The following is an 18,304-nucleotide window of genomic DNA, read 5'->3' on the forward strand; positions in this document are numbered from 1 at the left end:
TGAGAAATAGAATGAAAATAAAAATGAAAAGACTTGCCATACATTTCTTTCCCCTAAAGATATTCGTGAAATTCTACCCCATATCACATGCAAGCAGTAGCCTGTTTTCTCTCTCGCTCTCTCTCACGCGCACACACACACACTCTGTCTGTCACTCACTCATGCACTCACGCACTTGCATCCCCTTTATGGTGCCTTGTCCCCTTTCTTGTTCATTATTAATTAGGCACTTCACTGAGAAACCTAAAAACATTTTGTGGCATGACATCTCCATCGTGATCAGTGTCAAAAAAGCAAAAGTGAGCATAAAAAAAGGGAATCATTACTCATGAGCTGTTGTCTTTCAGACAGCTGTCTGAAGTGTTTCTGCCAGAGCTCCATATCTCTGGCTCCTCTCCACTGCACATCATAACTAATGAAGACTGATGGAGGTGTTGTGTAGTGTTATGGAATGCTGTTCAGCTATGCCAGAAAATCCAATCTAAAGCCAGGACTTAATGGAAATATGATAGCGCTTTTACTGAGGTATGGGTGCGTTAGATTGCATACTGACTTCATCAGTTTCCATAATTGGAGAGTGCTGTTTGCGCCCCTATAAGATATATGAAAACTACATGCGTTTCTTTTCCTCACAGAGGCAAACCAAAAACATGGCACCACTGAATGCAAAGTCGTTTGAAGACGGTATTGAGCTCTTTAAAAGATGTGATTTAAAAGTGGATGTTAAAAATCTATACACCCTCATTGAATCGCAGGTTTTTACGATGTGAAGCCAGAAATGAAGAAGTTCAAGCTCCTTCAAATTGCCAGGTGATCTGTGCACAGCTCAATTTAGGTTATTTTACATGTTTTGTATGAGATTGAAGTTTGGACTTTGACTGGGTCATTGGGCCCAAGACACTGATTTTAGTTTCTAAAACCATTCCTTGGTTGACTTGGGTATATGATTTGGATCATTGTCATGATTTAATTTGGAAGGTGAAACTCCTTTTACAGAGGCCAGCAGTTTATATATATATATCTCAAATATCTTGATATTTGGAGCTACCCATCTATCTTGACTAACCCCTGTCCCAACTGAAAAGAAGTTTTTGATATGCTTTTAAATAATTTTCCTGATTTTAACCTTTTCAACATAAATATTCTGTAGACGGTGGGTAGCGCTGTCCCCTCACAGCAAGAAGGGCCTGGGTTTGATTCCCGGCTGGGTGACCAGGGTCCTTTCTGTGTGGAGTTTGCATGTTCTCCCTGTGTCTGCGTGGGTTTCCTCCCACTGTCCAAAGCCATGGTGTTGTAGATATTTTACTTGTACATATTTTTCCTAAAAAATATCTTTCCTTTTCTGTTTAATATTTGCGTTAGATTCTATTAAAGATGGAAAAAAACACACAAAATCCTGTAATTGTAATAAGGTGGTATAGACTTGTTCTACCCACTGTAGGAATACATATTGCGTGTTGCTTAATTTTCTTGCATTGAACTCATGAATGCACAGTAAGATATATTGACAGACAAAGACATAAATCCATTCAGTTTGACACCATCTTTGTTTTCGGACTTCGGTCAGAAATCAAGGTTACACAATTTTCCTGTTGCCCCAAATGTAATCAATCAATAAAAACATGTGCCTGAAGCTTGCTGCTTTAATTTTGGATCTACAAGGCTAATGTAGCGGACAAGTGGTCTCATTTGAATTTGCTTTATGTGGTTTCTGACACTGTTATTTATAACGGTGAATGTACAGGCAAAGCTTTTGCTTCAAGATGACTGTTACTACTGTTTTAGCTATTTGACACTTTTTTATTGATAACAGTATGTCGTACAATGACAAACCACAAAGTCTGCTTGTGATTTTGACATAATTTGAGGCAAGTGTGTGATAATTTAGGCATGCAGATAGCACAGTGCTACCTGGTGGCTATAAGCTTTCATTACCTTAGACTTATACCTCCAGTGCAAAACTAAGGAAGTAAACTTGGCACACCAAACGCGTCTTAGCTGATTGATTACATTTGGGTTAAGGGGGTCAAATTGGGCACATTTTTGACTCAAGCGTAGCTTTAAGGAGTTGAGTAAAATGCAGAAAAGTGTTCAGCAGATTTTCCAAGCTGCCGTTTAGTGTTTCAAACTGAGCTTAACAGCAGCTACTGTATTGCTCGTGAGTGCTGTCAGTCTGTGTCAAGCCTTGCTCTCCCAATCACACTAGCCAGAACTGAATCTCTTTTTGGCTCTTACTGAATAAAACAGTCATGCCACCTAACGCTATAACAGTAGCTGCTCAAATCTCATACACACAGGTTCTGTATGTTTATGCATAAGCTGCTTAACTAAATTCTGGATGGATATGCCATTGTAGCTTGCATAATGCTTTTCTCCTGCTTCAAACATGATTCACTACACAAAGATGTTCCTTGTTCTTGACCGGTGTGTGACGATGGAACACAGGAATCCAGGTTTGAAACCTTCACCAGAAAATTGATTACAACCCTTATATACTCTCTAAGTCTGAAATTTGGTTGGTCCCTGCCTGCCCCAGCCAACCAGAACTGGCTCTGTCTCGAGAGCGTTTTGCAGTATCCAGAATTGCTTTGGAACTGCAAACTACAAGTGTGAAACAATGGAATAACCTTGAAGGTGGACGAGGAGAAACTGAAACCGATGTTCTGTAATTTCTGTTTTCTGTTTACTTCCATTCTATTTATTGTAAAGCTTAAAATGCTTGTAAAAGTGCTTTCTACATACAGGTTAAATGAAACCAAGCACATGTGGGACTATGCAAGCCCCAGTGCTTTGGAAGTGAACATAGTTGTTTGCTGTAGACTTACATTTATTTGGGAAGTATTGAAAAGAGGGAAATCATGCTGAATAGGTTGGTAAGCAGAACTTAGTCATAATATCAGAGCTATGGGGGGAAAAAAACTGTTTCAAATACCCAAAACCACCAGAGTTCAGGATTGATTTACAGTTTGCCGAAGCATAATTACATCAAGGTTTCAAGGTTACACCACAAGATGTAAACATCTAACCATATAAAATATAACAATATTGACTTGTTTTTCACAAACTCAATACTTTCAGCTCTAATAAACATTGTAAAGCATTAAAAGTGCCTTAAACTGAACAATTTAAAAGAGTCCTGTATAAAATCAGAACGTAATTTCAGGCTTGCTTCATATGTTAACTCTTTGTAATGACAGGTTTTAGGGGAAGCTTTGTCATTTTTTTTCTAGTCCTGTTAATGTCAAAGCTGTATAAGTACTGTGGTGTGTGTTGCTATATCTGTTAGGAAGCGGTAACGGCAAGTCAGTGAAATCATTTAACAAAATCATGTGATTTGGCCTGATTGTATTGAGCGAGTGTGGTTCTGACTGGCTTCCTGCTTGGCTTTGTGTAGTATTTCATGCACTTGGACGACAGCCGACTGTGCTGGCAAACTGCCACGTAAAATAATCACTTAACCAACAAGACAGTAAAGTTACATCTTTTAACAACACTGTTCTGCCTAAGGTAAAGGTGTGTATGTGATTGTGTGTTTTGCATTTGAGAGAACATTAAATCCTTCCACATGCAAAACATACTAATATTGAAATCCCTCAATAATAATTTGAATCCTTCATAACTAATTCCAGACATTTAGACATTAGTCACATAAAATGTCTGCAATAATCATGTTTTAAGTGGCCAAAAAGAGATACAGTGCATACTCCATACTTAATGCCATTAAACAAGGAGCATCAACAATGCATTTTCAAAAGCAGTGAACATACTAAAGTGGTGAGAAATTCATTAGACGGAAACAAATTATGCAATATTTCATTTGTAGATACTGCAAACACCAAGTTGTATGAAAGTGATTACTTTGGCATAGGTGTTAATTAGTTTGAGTAAATAAATGTGTGTTTACTACAGAAAAAACCTTGACCTATGAACAAATAACGTCACTTTTTCACAGTTAATATCTGTATGATTGCAAAGATCATCAAATGAATCATTTAAGATAAAAAGTGCACCACATGTCTGCATAAGTCAAGTCTTACATTTCATGGATCTGGCTGAGTAATCTGAGCCTAGGAAGAAGGCAGGAAAATCCAGCACAACATGTTTCTGCTTCCGTTATTCACTTGAAAATATGCTTGATTACTTTATTCCATTGTAGTGTCACTACAGTTGCAGGTAATGATTGTCATCGTCTTGTCAATATCTTGCAACACTGTTGGTGTCTTTTCTAAAAATAAAATCTTGCTAACTTGACATATGAGAAAGTTAAAAATGTTTTTTTTCTGCTCTTATACTACTTTGGAGACAACAGCAAAGGTGCATAGGTATGTAGATTTACACTATATGCCCAAAAATATCTGAATGCGTCTTATAATTAGTGAATTTAGCTCATTTAAAGTGGACCCACTGCTGATGCAGGCATTCAATTGCACACACACAGCCTACTTTTGTGATTGTTAGTTTTGTTTATGTTTATTTTTTGTTTCTTTTCCTTTTCTGATAATGTCTCTAGAACTGTTAACACAGTTGTCTCTTAACTAGTATTACTGTCAGTCTTCCCTTTTCTACCTTATTTTAAAAAGGAAAAAATTGGTATAAGCATTGGTAATAAAATGGAGCATTCTGGAGCAGCCATACATGAGCCTGTGACAGGTGCTGCTTTTCACAGGCCCGTGATTTCTGATGTACCCAATCCAGCTCATGACGTGCTTGAAACAGGAGTAGAAAACACTGCAGGGTAGCTGAATCTCCGGAATTGACGTGAGGTAGTACTGGTTCCGAAAAACTGGTAACTCTGAATTTATATTATGCTGCATTCCATTGAAAGCTTTACATAAGCTCATCTAAAATGAACTGAAAGAAGTGGAAAGACATGCTTGCTGAGTGCATTTAATCGCTTGCGCTCTCTTGCTCCTTAAATCAGGATTATTTTGTATTTGTGCTCACAGGCTGCAGAGGGTCATGTGATGTTGGTGTCTGCTGCCTTTATGTAACAAGGAGGTCAAACTCTGAATTCTGACCCTTGCTGTATTTAATTATGGCACACAATAATGCAACAATATTTGCTGGATTTTATAGTAAGATTGTAAAGGAATAGTGTACACTGTTCACCCATCATATTGGCCATTCATTGAGCCTGACAGCTGGGAGTAATTTGATAAGATGTCTGTTTAAAGGACCATTCTCTAAACACTAGCCAGCTTGCGTGCAAAGGCTTGCCTCCCTGCTCCAACTGCCTGGGCTTATTGGTGCTTAAACCAGGGCTAATCTTCCAGATTCTATGGATAGGGCTGTGCTGGGATTTGGGCTTACACGCTCCCCCAGCTTCCTTGCTGCAATAGCAGTGAATTGAGTGTTGTCAGGCCTTTGCATCGGCCTGTCACAACATTGACATATCAGCTTCAGCTAACATGCTGGGTTAAGCTCACTGACCAGAAACAATTCAGGCCACTGGCTTGTTGTGGGTGCAGGGGGGGAGGGGTGAATGTTGAAAGAAAAGAATGCGTAAGAAGAAATTCAAAGTACTGTTTTAGGGAATTTTGGTAAGGTGTGATTACGAATAGCTTATGAAGCATCTAAAAGAAATGAGTTAATATACAGACAATGAGCAGTTTTGACGTTAAGGCGCATGCTCAACTGAGACGGTCATAACGTTTAATTATTAAGACGAACAACAGCCTTGGACAACCTCTTACAGGAGAACCCATAAAACGTACTGATGGTGATTTAAGAATAACAGAATAGTCATCTGCTAGAATTCATAGCAAAGCTTGGAATCAGTCAGAACTTTGAAGAACCAGGCTGTGAGGTCTTAATACTTTGTTCTCACAAACTGTGAAAAGATGACCAGCTCTTGTAGCGTCTTCTGAAACTCTCCTCAAACTCATACGGTAATAATACAGGTAGCTTAGCCTGTATTTCCGACGCAGCGGGCCTTGAGGAAAACGTTCCTTGCTTTTAGTCGCGCCTCAGAAAAAAAAGTGTCGAAAGAAAAGATAAGCTTTTGCAATCAATTTATTTTCATTTTCTTGGTTTATTGTAACCTCCCAAAACAATCACACATATAACCTAGGCTAATTTTCAGCAAAAGCCTGAGGTTATGTCGAACGTTTCGTGCACAGTCGACCTAATTTCAAGCACACCTCTAAGGAAAGGCAGTTAAACACTATGAATTGTTAATATATCGCCTACAGCACACTGCATGGATCAATGTGTGACCCTCACATCAACTTCTGACTGGACTTGGCTGGGAAAACCCACAAGCTGCTCGTCTTCGGCTAACGTCTGGCTAATTTCTGCCTCATAAATATTAGCCTGTAGCTGCTAGCCAGCCTCGCACGAACAGGAATACAACTAACCATGATATCGTCTTAATTATGAGTACGAAGCTATACATACGCCTATATTTTGAGTAGAATCTGATATTAGCTCTCCGCAGACGCACCGTCCATATGGGTCAAAACGACCATTTTCATTCCCGTTTATTTCCAAAGAGTGCTAAATTCCTCTTGTCCGTCCATTCGCTCTCATTCCCATATCCAGTTATGCGCCAGACGTCTTGGACAGCCGTGCGTTACTGCTTGAACATTTTGACTTCTGGAGAGATTTGTAGCAGACTGCTTTGTGTGTAATCCCTCCCCTAGCTCAGCCCCAGTGCGTGCCTGCGCGTGTGTGTGCGTTCTTGTGTGTGTGTGTGTGTGTGCGCGCGCACAGTTTGTGAGGCTCAGAGTTGCGTGCGAAGAGACCGGCTTGTCATTCAGAGGAATCCGCCACCTGAAACGCGAGGAAACGAAGGCGACGCAATTGGGTATAAAACATGAACCACATCTGCCTCGAGCTTTGCACACTGATGAAAGCCTCAGTTTAGGACAGCTCAGATCGGCACTGCTCAACCCGGCAGAATGATAAAACGTTAATTCAGCTCCGAGTAATAATAATTCTTCAGTTGCTTTGAATGACACGTCTTATATACTGGAACTAAGAAATACTGGTGGAGTGTCCTGGTAAGTGTTTTTATTTATTCATTTATTTTTCTTATTTTATTGAATTATTTTATGTACTTTTTGTCACAAAGGCTGTAAATGTTAATATATATTTTGAAAAAAAAAATCATCATCACGCGCTGTTCATTATCAGGATATTTCGGCCATTGGCTGCTGAGTGTAAACATGTCTTGATTCAGTGGTGACTTAACATTTGGAGCAAATTAGAACACGCACGTTACGCACACTCACAGGCAACTTAAATATGTAGCCTATGCAAGTTATTAAACAGACTGACCAGTGGTACTGATGTTGCACAGCTTCAGGGTCATCCACTTTCTATATGTTTAGCAAACAGGGCCGACTCACTTGTTTGAACTTGCGTTTGGGAGATGAAACCTTTTGCATGTGTCCCACATCACTCTTTTAGCGCACCTGTTACCTACAAAGAGCGCAAGATGATCCCACCGGGGGACTGCATGTACGCCGGTCGGAAAAGGAGGAAGCCCATTCAGAAGCAGTTAAGTATTTTTCTAGTTCTTTTTAAGTATAAATCTGGGTCTGGTTGAGCATTCCTGGAAATGCTGCCTGATAAAGTCGCTGCCTCATGACTGAAGTTCAGAGAAACGTCTTAAAGTAACAGTCTTGTCTGAGCTAAGTTTTGATAAGCTGCCGTGAGTCCCCAGCTTAGTCTCTTATACACAGACCGTTTACACACACAGTGTTCAGCTCTGTGTTAACAGTTACACTGTCTAATTTATAGAAAAGTGGTAAATTGGTGATACGAGAATGAGAAATATCGGATATTATATGGTGAGAGGACAGACTGTGCATACTATGCCTGAGCAACAGTTACCTTAGCAATTAGTTTCTCTGAAAACGAACAGATGTGGCTTTTATGGAGACTGATGTCTGTTTCTTTGCATCAAATTATAAAACCTAATGACTTGCAATAACAACAACAGCAACAATAATAATAATAATAACAACAACAATAATAACAACAACAAAACCAATATTATTATTATTATTATTAACAATAACAATCATTATTATTATTATTATACATTCTTATTAGGTGATAATAAAGTGGCTCAGGGCTGCAAGTGAGAGTCTGCAGAGAAAGAACAGTTTACGCTGACTGACTTTTCAGTAGCAAATGACTAAAGCAATTTCTACTTAAAAAAAAATCAGTATATGTTTTACATTTATGTGCATTAAGGACAATTTTTAGTATTATTCCATTTATGTACACAATCAAAAAGTATTTTGGTCAAGACATTATATAATTGTCCGCTCTGTATTATGTATTTTTGAAATTCACACTATGTTGATGTATTTGAAATGTTCTGAACTAAAGTCCATTGACCTTGCTCTATTGACCGGCGCACTTAAAAGAAGCTAGTGACTCCAAGGAAAACCATGTATCTCCATTTTTATCAATTTATATTTTTCTACCTCATTTTGTCACACCAGCTGTCCTTTACATTGTGTCTCATAGTGAATGGACCAATGGAAATGCATCTAAAATCACTTGTAATAAAACATCATTCCACTGACTTTTTTTGCCTTCTCCTGCAAAGTTACTAATTTGGAGAGACTTGTTTTTTTTTTGGTTTTTTTTTTGGACAGTGTAATTGTAAAGTATGCTAATAAAATCTGTGGAAGTTTTTCATTGATACAGTTGCCTTTAAAGGATTACATGGACTAGCTTTTTTGAGCCAGCTGGCGGTGGGGTCCACAAATTGAAGTTATATGTTGGGTTTATTTAAAGCTGTGGTTTCCTACAGTTGGGCTTTGCTGACAGAAATCAGACTCCTAAACCACAACATAGACTAAAACCCAGCCAGCTATAGTCTGATGGCATCCTGCTGCACATGAGATTTGAGACAGAAACTCCAAATGAAACACCTGCTGTCAGGCTAGCTGAAGTTTTTGGGGGGGTAATTATTAAGAGTAATTATTATTACTCTTTATTTTTTATCACTGGTATATTGTACTGATCCTAGATTTGAACTTCATTCACCAAAAATGACAAAAGTAAATGTACTAGGTAAAAAACAGCTATGTTTAGACTGTACTGCACACAGAGTTGCCAGTTTATTACCTACCTGGTACCCACAGCTACATAGGTGCACTTTGTAGGTGTACCATTACTCATTATAGTTGTTTGCTCAGTTGCTGCACAATGTATCACACTCCCTCAGCCAGTGGAAATGGACCACTGCTGTCCAGATGTTATTTAGGTGGTGGATCATTCTCAGTGCACCAGTGACACTAACATAAAAGTGGCATTATAATACACTAGCAAGGTGTGGAGTGCTGTTACACGTATACAGTTAAAGACCACAGTACCAGTGTTGGCTGAATATTTTTGCTTTGGTGGACTGTTTTTAACCCAGCAGAGACACTGAGATGTTTGAAACCGCACTAATATGCCTTTCCCATGTTGATATTCCTGCTGTGTTGACAATGATCTATCACCCACATTATATCTTGTAAGTGGTGGTCCTATAGTGGTCCCTTTCAACAGATGAGTGACTGACAAATTGTGCATAACAAAAGATTGGCTATATGGCAGCTGATAAGCCTGATAAAATGGCCAATGAGTGTAGGTACAAGGTAGGTGTTTCCTTTAAAATAGTCAACAGTGTATTTTCTTTTGTCCAGCAGAAAACCAGCCCCTGTGACAGAGAAATCCAACCCGTCCAAACGCCACAGAGATCGTTTGAATGCGGAACTGGACAGACTGGCTAGCCTACTGCCTTTCTCTCCTGAAATTATCACCAAACTGGACAAGCTGTCTGTGCTCCGTCTCAGCGTTAGTTACCTTCGCGTCAAAAGCTTCTTCCATGGTAAGGCACCTGCTTTCAATGCGCTTTGTTCCTTTATACACAGCAAAAACTTGATTAGTTGGATTTATGCAAATGAGACAATGGAAAATAATCACTGTGACTCATCTGAGATGCCATAAGTTTAATTCTTGTATGTTGATTTTAGGGAAGCCCAAATTTTCCGTAAAGCTTTTGCATAAACACTACTTCTGTGAGTCTTGCAGTGCATATGCAGAACAGTGTCCCTAAGATTGAGAGATTTTTCTGGATAAAGTGTTTGCTTTTGTCGGTCCAGTAATCGGAAAATATTTTACTGTATTCAAGTATGAGAATTTTCCAGTGGTGTTTGAGTGATTTGGAATTCTCGGTGGATTTGACCAGCCATTCGGCAGTCTGGCCTTAAACTCATACCTTCCTAATGCAGAGAGAAATGCAGTCAACACAGAGAAAGTCTTGTGTATGTGAAAGAGATAACTCGGCAACGGGTGTCAGATAACACTGTACTCAAAGCCATTGGTGGATAGTAACACATTAGCTTATTTATACAAGTATATGTATTTTAACGATATTTCCATTTTGGAAGACTTCTTACTTTCAGTCCACTTCTTTCTGCAGCATATGTTAATACTCTGAAGTGGGAAAAACACTGGACTATCTAACAACTCGAAGAATATGATGCCCTTTCAGTTGAAGCAAAACATAAACCCTTTGTTTGGCCAATTTATTTGACCTGTTGCACCCATATTGAAGCTAGTAAGCTACTTATAAACATGTAACTATGATATTAAGTGTTATTAAACAGGTTTTTTTTTTCATGTGTTCAGTCTCCTTAATAGAAACTGTTTATTAAAATGGTATAATAATTAGAACAACTCACAGTACCTTTATTTTTGACACATTTGATAAAAGTACATCTAAAAGCAAGTAACTTAGGTAGAAATATAGCAGGACTTCAGTACTTCAATATTTTATCACGCATTTCGCTTAAGCACAGGATTTGTATACTTTGTTAGTCACTGCTTAAAACCAACCTATAACTATGACAATGATTTTATATAACTGCCAGCTTACTACTGGATCAATTAATTAGAAGCATGAGGCCGCTTTGCACATTTTTTGGCTTTATCACTGAATCAACAGTGACAGTGAGAAAAGATAATCGCGATACTCAGAGCTCACGCCTGAGGAGCTTCCCCATGTTTGCTACTTCCACAAAAGATAAAATGTATAGTGACAGGCTCGCAAGTTATCCATTGTGTTCATGTGTCATAAAAAGTTTCAAACTCATTCACAAACATATTCACACACACGCTCAAACCCCCCTGTGGTCCTTTCAGATTTATTATTAATCGAGCACTTCACTGAGAAATCTGATAACATTTTGCAGCATAGCATCTCCATCACATTCAGTGTCATAACATAGTAAGTGACTTAGATCTAAACAAGAACTGGCTTTCACACACTTTGGTTCTTAAGTGCATTTTCTATTGAAGTACAGAAGCTATGGGGTTCACTTTCTCCAAGCATCATCCGTCGAGGTAATGTCCTAGAGTGCATGCCTTCAGGCTCTTTAAAAGTTGCGGCAGGCGTCTGCGGGGATGTCGTGTGAATACCAGTGTCATAATCTCCCTGTTCAGAAACACCGTTTGAACGTCTGCACTTATATAGATTTACTTCTGAGAGATTACTTTTAATAGTCTTTGTGTTTGTCTAATATTAATGTGAAAGTTGAACTTTCTAACAAACCGTTGATAGTCATGGCCGACAGCTTTATATTATATTAAACCCTAGGAAAATATTGTCGCTGTCCAAAAAATAGGTCTCCATTTTCTTCAATTTCTCTTTTTGTAATTTTTAAACTCAGCAGCTGCTGTTTATATTGTGTGAACATTTCATGATGAATGGACCAATAAAAATGTTTTAAAAATTCTTTACATTAACTTCTTTTCTAGTAAATTTACCATTTTGGCAATACATCTGTTTTTTCGGACAGCAACAATATATGCTTACTGCCCAGACAAATGAACAGACCCAAATGGACAGCTTCTTTAAATGTAGCTGTCTCAGGTGTCTAAAACTTTTGCACAGTACTATATATATTGAGACAGTGTTGTTTAGCTTACACTTTACTGAGATGAGATTGCAGTGCAACAGGACTAATACTCAGCTAAAACAAAAAAACAGTAGTTTGTAAGATTCTAATTTTTCCCTATATTTTGCTTATAACCAGACCAGCTATGTGCAAACTTACAGTGGACCAACAATGTAACAGTGTATTTGACTCAATTAATTTGAGATATAATGTTTCATTTTCACTGAAAAGTAAGAAAAAGGGCATTTCAAAGGATTTAACATGAAAACTATTTAAAAAAAACTTGATGAAGGTGTCTTTTCTTGGTGTGAAGAGTAGATTTAGCCTTTAAAAATGACTTCTTCTTAACAGCACAGATTGAAAATCTTTTGGCCCAAAGGTGGTGTAAATGAAGGGTTTGGGTGCCGAGATCATAACAAGGGGATACAATACATGAGGTCTGGCATTATGTGCAAGGTAGCATTTTCTGTTTGTTGTTCCTTCAGCATTGCAGTTTTTGCAAAGAAGAATAGCAAGAACTAAACATTTTTTGTTTAATATGTGATTGTAGACCAAGAAAGAAAGCATTCTTTTTTATTTCAAACATTTTGAAAAGCTGTCTACAAATGTTTGGCGAATAGTGTATTTGTGTAAAGATGTCAGTACTAAATGTTTTGCCAGGCAGCGCTTTTTCACAGTGTTTAAAAAGTACTATGAAGTCTAAAGCTTTAGGAAATATGACGTTTTTTTCCCTTACCACTAGAGGCTCTGTTTGTGAATGAGAGGAACACACACACACACACAGAGAGAGAGAGAGAGAGAGCGAGAGAGAGAGAATGTTGTTATTTTTACTCAGGGCTTTTCAATTATATACAGCCCCATTTCCAAAAAAGTCTGGACGCTGTGAAAAATGTACATAAAAACAAACTGCAATGATGTGCGAATCATTTAAACCCTGTAGTTCTTTAAAAATGCTTCAAAGACAACATATCAAATATTGAAACTGAGAAATTTTATTATTTTTTTAATATATGCCCATTTAGAATATGATGCCAAGAAATCATTCCAAAAAAGTTGGATCAGGGGCAACAAAAGGCTGGTAAAGTTGTGTAATGCTAAAAAAAAATACCTGGTAAAGACGATGAGGGGTTCACCACTCTGTGAAAGACTGCACGATCAAATAATGCAACAATTAAGGAATAATATTTCTCAATGTAAAACAGCAAAGAACTTTTGCTTTTCATCATCTACAGTATATAATATCATTAGAAGATTCAGAGAATCTGGACGAAACTCTGTATGCAAGGGGACAAGGCCAAAAACCAGTATTTACTGGCCGTGATCTTTGGACCTTCAGATGCCACTGCATTAAAAACTGACATAATTCTGTAGTGGAAATCACTGCATGGGCTCAGAAACACTTTGAAAAACACTGTCTATGAAAACAGTTTGGTACTGCATCCACAAATGCTAATTAAAACTCTTAAATGCAGAGAAGAAATCATAAATAAACAGGATCCTGAAACACTGCCACCTTCTCTGGGCCCAAGCTCATTTAAAATGTCTTTTAGAAGAGGTGATGAAACACAGTGGTAAACATGCCCCCATCCCAACCTTTTTGGAACGTGTTGCTGGCATCAAATTCAAAATGGGCATATATTTTTCAAAAAACAATAAAATGTCTCTGTTTCTCTGTTCTCTGTTTGTTGTCTTTGTACTATTTTCAATGAAATATAGGGTTTAAATGATTTACACATCATTGAATTTTGTTTTTAGTTGCATTTTGCACAGCATCCCAACTTTTTCGGAAATGAGCTTGTACTTTATTTGTAAAGTAGTCCTGGGCGCCAATTCTGTCTCAACACCAGATGTGAAATGTTACCTGCTGACTGAAAGGAGGAGGAAAATAAAATTGATTTTGAATCCATGCTTGAAAGCCATCTCTTCTTCTGCATAGGAAGTGGTAAAAAGATGAAAAGCATTAGTAAACAGAACATATATGGGTTAGAGTGTAAAAGCCACTGAGCGTTGATCTCGGTTGATCTTCTCCTAATTAAATATGATTACAGTTAATAAATAGATTTATTTGTTTGTTTGCGTATTTGTTTGTTTGTTTGCCTAATCCTAAACCAGTGTAATGCACCTGTTTGGTTAGACTGGCTCTTGTACACACTTCTTCATTAAATGTCAAAACTTGTCTGCCATTGCTTTGTCTAACAGGGGAATTCCAAAGATTTTTCAAAATTTCTGCAAAGTTTAAACATTGAGATGTAAACAGAGTTATTCAGAGAAACTTACTGAGTCAGAATTGTTCACAGTGGTGGTGACAGGAACCAGATGTCAGGAGAGTCTTGCCATGAAAAACAGAGTGTACAATAGAAAAAAATAAGATAAGAATATGTATATAGGGTGTTTGGGTGTTGTGCAGTAGTCCAGCTACATGTGTGTGTAATTGTGTATGTATAAATAGTCCTAGTTGTCCTGGTTGAGGGCCCGAACAGCCTGCGGGAAAAAGCACCTCCCCTTTCTTTCTGTCTTGGCCTTCAAGGAGCGGAAGCGTTTCCCTGACCAAGAAAGAGAGAAGAGTCCATTGTTGGGATGGCTGAGGTCTTTCACTATCTTTCTGGCTTTGGTCCCGCACTGCTTGCTGTAGATAGACTACAGGTCAGGGAGCTCCATTTGGATGATGTGCCCAGCTGATTGCACCACCCTTTCGAGGGCCTGTGTGTACTGCCTGGTGCTGTTCCCAAACCAGGCTGTGATGTTTCCCGTCAGGATGCTCTTGATGTTGCAGGTGTACAAGCTCTTTAACACCGTGGAGGGCAGTTTAAGCATGTAAGGTGGGTGGTAAAGATGCTGGTATTGATGTGGCAGGCCCATGACAGGTCCTGTATGATGTGGACACCAACCTTTGACCCTGACAGTGTGTTAGCTTCTCTGTTGCTTCTTGATGATGTCCACCATCAACTCCTTTGTCTTGCTGACTTTCAAGAGGAGGTGGTTCTCCTCGAACCAGTTGTCCAGCTGCTTAATCTCTTCCAGGTAGGCCTTCTCGTCATTCTCAGAGATCAGGCCCACCACAACAATGTCATAAGCAATCTTGACACTGGTGGTAGAGTTGGAAGTGACCACACAGTGTACAGTGAGTACAGCTGGGGCTCCAGTGCTGAGGGTGAGGGTGATATGTCTGACCACCCGTACTCCTTGTGATCTTCCTGTCAGGAAGTTCCGGATCCACTGACACAGGAATGGGTTTAGTCCCACTTTAACCTGATCCTCATGTAGTTGAACTCAATATCAGCCAAATACTGATCGAATATCAGAACCCCTGTTAATATGATCATAATTATTGGGTAATAAAACACTTATGTGTCCTCGGCACGGTCATTGATGTCTAATGAATTAGGGATAGGGCGATGATTCTTAATTAAACTGCCAAGTCTCTCCACAGGGGCTATGAGCTGACATTTAATATTTATGCCATTGGAATTTACTATACTCTGTAAATCTTGGAGAATGTATGAGGATTGGAATTAGGATTAGGAATGTTAGTTCAGTCATTCCATGAGAAGAGATCTATCTCTCCACAACGTTTGATGCCAAGTACAAGGAAAAAAAAATCTGGCTTAAATATGTTAATTTAAAGATCATTAACAGTAATAATTTTATTACAAATATAGGCATTTTTGCATGCCTGAAGAACAGTTTCAATATTATTAAATAAAAGTTGTTTTAAGATCAAACTTTTGCCATACTTAAATATCAGTAAAACACATTAAGTGAAATGTAATCATTTATCTGTGTCCTTTTGCCACACCCCCCCTTATTACACCAATTTACTGATAGCAATAAAGATGTACTTCTACATTAAGGGACATGTTGAGCAGTAAGTGTTATCTATTAAATCTTTAGGGGAGTCAGCTTGAAAAGATGCTTACTTTTGCCTTTATTCAACATAAATCATCTGTTGTTTGCTCCTTCCATGACAGGCTTCATCAAGCATAACATCTCCACCACATCACACGTAATAGTTAAAAGTTTTTCTGCAGTATTATCTGGAAAAAAAAATGTAATTTGCTGTTGAAAAACTAAACTTGATAGCAGGGAGTGCTGCAGCCAGTTTAGCCTGAAATGTTCCATCCTATCACAGTCCCGTCTGTCATAAATGAAGCTCAATGTTTAATGCTGGTGATTTGATAAGATGCTGTTAGTAGTGCTAATTAAATAATGTCAGACTATCCTATACTGATTTTTTTTTTTATTTTATCTGTTGTTAATGAAGCACAAAAGATTTACTCTGAGAGGGTCATGTGAGACATTTCTTATGTGGATTCCACATCAGGCTGGAGTCTGGAATAAATCAAAGCAGATAGTACACTTGAACCTGGTGCACCCAGTAATCCAAGAAGTCCCTCTTTAGGCTTCTGTGTGGCATACGTTTCAGTCTGTGTCCAAGGTTATGATGCTGCTCAGTGTTGACACTAATTAGTTTTTAAATATTCAAGATGGGGTGTAGCCTTTGCTTTCATTGGTTTGATGTTATCTTATGATTCACTGTTGAACAGTTCAAAATGGGGAGGAACCTTGACACCTGCATTTTTTTAAACTATATATTTTTGAAAGAGGTGCAGTATACAGTATAGCACAACAGGACCTTTAGAGAGGACTTAAACTCTCCCTAAATCCTAACACTTAGCTTGAAGCCTGTGTGCACAGCTGGAAAATACTTGAGTAACTGCATTTTGTTACTATACTTACATATTATTTTGATTTGCACTTGTATTTTTACTCAATTGCATTTCCGAGAAGGAAAAACATTTTTACTCCTTACCCTTTGAACTCCTTACATTGTCATTTCCCTTCTCGTTACGAGTCTCTTGTCAATCAGTTAAAATACCGTGCATTTGAACTTATTGTTTTATTAAAACATCACTGTGAAATGATCACATACCTCCAGACAAATAAAACCTTTAAATTATTTGTTATAATAATTTTAACATTAATACTTTTTCTCACTCAAGTATATTTTTGGCTTTATACTTCCATTTTGACAAAGTGCTCATGTGAACTGGCTTTTCATTCATTGTTTTTTATGCTATTGCTGCTTATTAGTGTTAGCTCTATTTTGCTTTAATTTTGCCATAATATCTAATTGGAAAATCTCATCTCAGCGAATATATTGCTAGCTACTGGACACTGTAAAATCAAGGAAAGCATATGTTTAAAGAGTGCGGAGATCATGTCTTTGTATATATATATATATATATATATATATATATATATATATTTATATATATATATATATGAAGGTACTTCCCAAGCTCAGTATGTAATTTTTACAGTTCTTAATCTTGTAGTACTGAACACATTTAGAAATTATTTCACTTTTCTGGCATAAATATGAGTATAAAAAGTTTTGCATGCCTATTTTCAGAACTTCTTACTTGATCTCCAGCATTGTCATGGCATTGCAGATTGACCCACTGTAGGGCTGAGAAAGACAGGCATTGCTCTTCTATCTGGATGCTTTCATTACTATAAAGATGTGAGACATGAGATTTAAATCCCATGACACAGATAAATCTGGCTTTACAGATGAAATGCAGTTAGCAGTTACTTCCAGAAGACATTTTTATTTATATTTTGAATTGTGAACATGGTGACATTGTTTAGGCTATTGTGTATCTATTTTCATGCATTTACCTTAAGTCTAAGGCCGTAGTGTGTCTCAATATTGTGGGAGAACTTGAGATATTAAAGTTGTTATTGATAAATTTAAGCATAAACTTGGGTTAGCTGTTATTTAGTTGACATTATTCCTTTGAGACTGATGGGCTATAATTCATGTCCAGTCCAGAGCATCTCTGGTAGGGGTCACAGAAAGTGTGTAGAGAAACGTGTTCAACAGTTTACTTACATCTGCTTTGTGTCTGTCATCATTTTATGTGTCATTGTTTTTGACCAGTTGTACAATCATCCTTGCCCTTCTACCATGGCTCAGTGGTAACAGTTGTTTTTGTCTATGGAGCAAAACTCCAAAATTGACTTTGGATGCTCATATTATGCTCCACTTCTCCAGTTCTTTGCACGCCTTTGTTAACCAGATCCTGAAAAGGACAAAATTTGCATACACTGGCATGCATATATCTTGTTAAATAAATATAAAAGCAACAATGACTCTTCAGATCTTCTCTAATGACCCTTCATAAGTCTTAATTGAATTATTATGTCATTCTATTACAATGCCAGAATGTGTGTTTATATCATCGGAATACGCCTTGTTAAGTTTAGGGCCTTGCCATGACTCTGCAGTCCTGGGAGGAACTAGTTCAAACTCCCTAGTTCAAAACTAGGATCCAGAATAAGGAAGGATAACAGCCACAGGAACCGGTCCCTGTGGCTTACACACGTCATTCTCA

General features: G+C 37.9%; 1 protein-coding gene across 2 annotated transcripts in view; it reads left to right on the top strand.

Moving 5' to 3' along the window:
- Window positions 1-6,716: 6,716 nt before the first annotated feature.
- Window positions 6,717-18,304, top strand: part of LOC118798832 — a 62,585-nt gene continuing 50,997 nt past the window's right edge. Inside the window, exons 1-3 of one of the 2 annotated variants that reach the window (XM_036558406.1) lie at window positions 6,717-7,001; window positions 7,411-7,500; window positions 9,651-9,835. In XM_036558406.1, the coding sequence (XP_036414299.1) occupies window positions 7,439-7,500; window positions 9,651-9,835 (247 nt within the window). In that variant the 5' untranslated portion in view covers window positions 6,717-7,001; window positions 7,411-7,438. The remainder of the gene's footprint in view (window positions 7,002-7,410; window positions 7,501-9,650; window positions 9,836-18,304) is intronic. The other variant, XM_036558407.1, reaches the window with a different exon arrangement.

Source organism: Colossoma macropomum, unplaced genomic scaffold (assembly GCF_904425465.1).
Source record: "Colossoma macropomum unplaced genomic scaffold, Colossoma_macropomum, whole genome shotgun sequence".
NCBI lineage: Eukaryota > Metazoa > Chordata > Actinopteri > Characiformes > Serrasalmidae > Colossoma > Colossoma macropomum.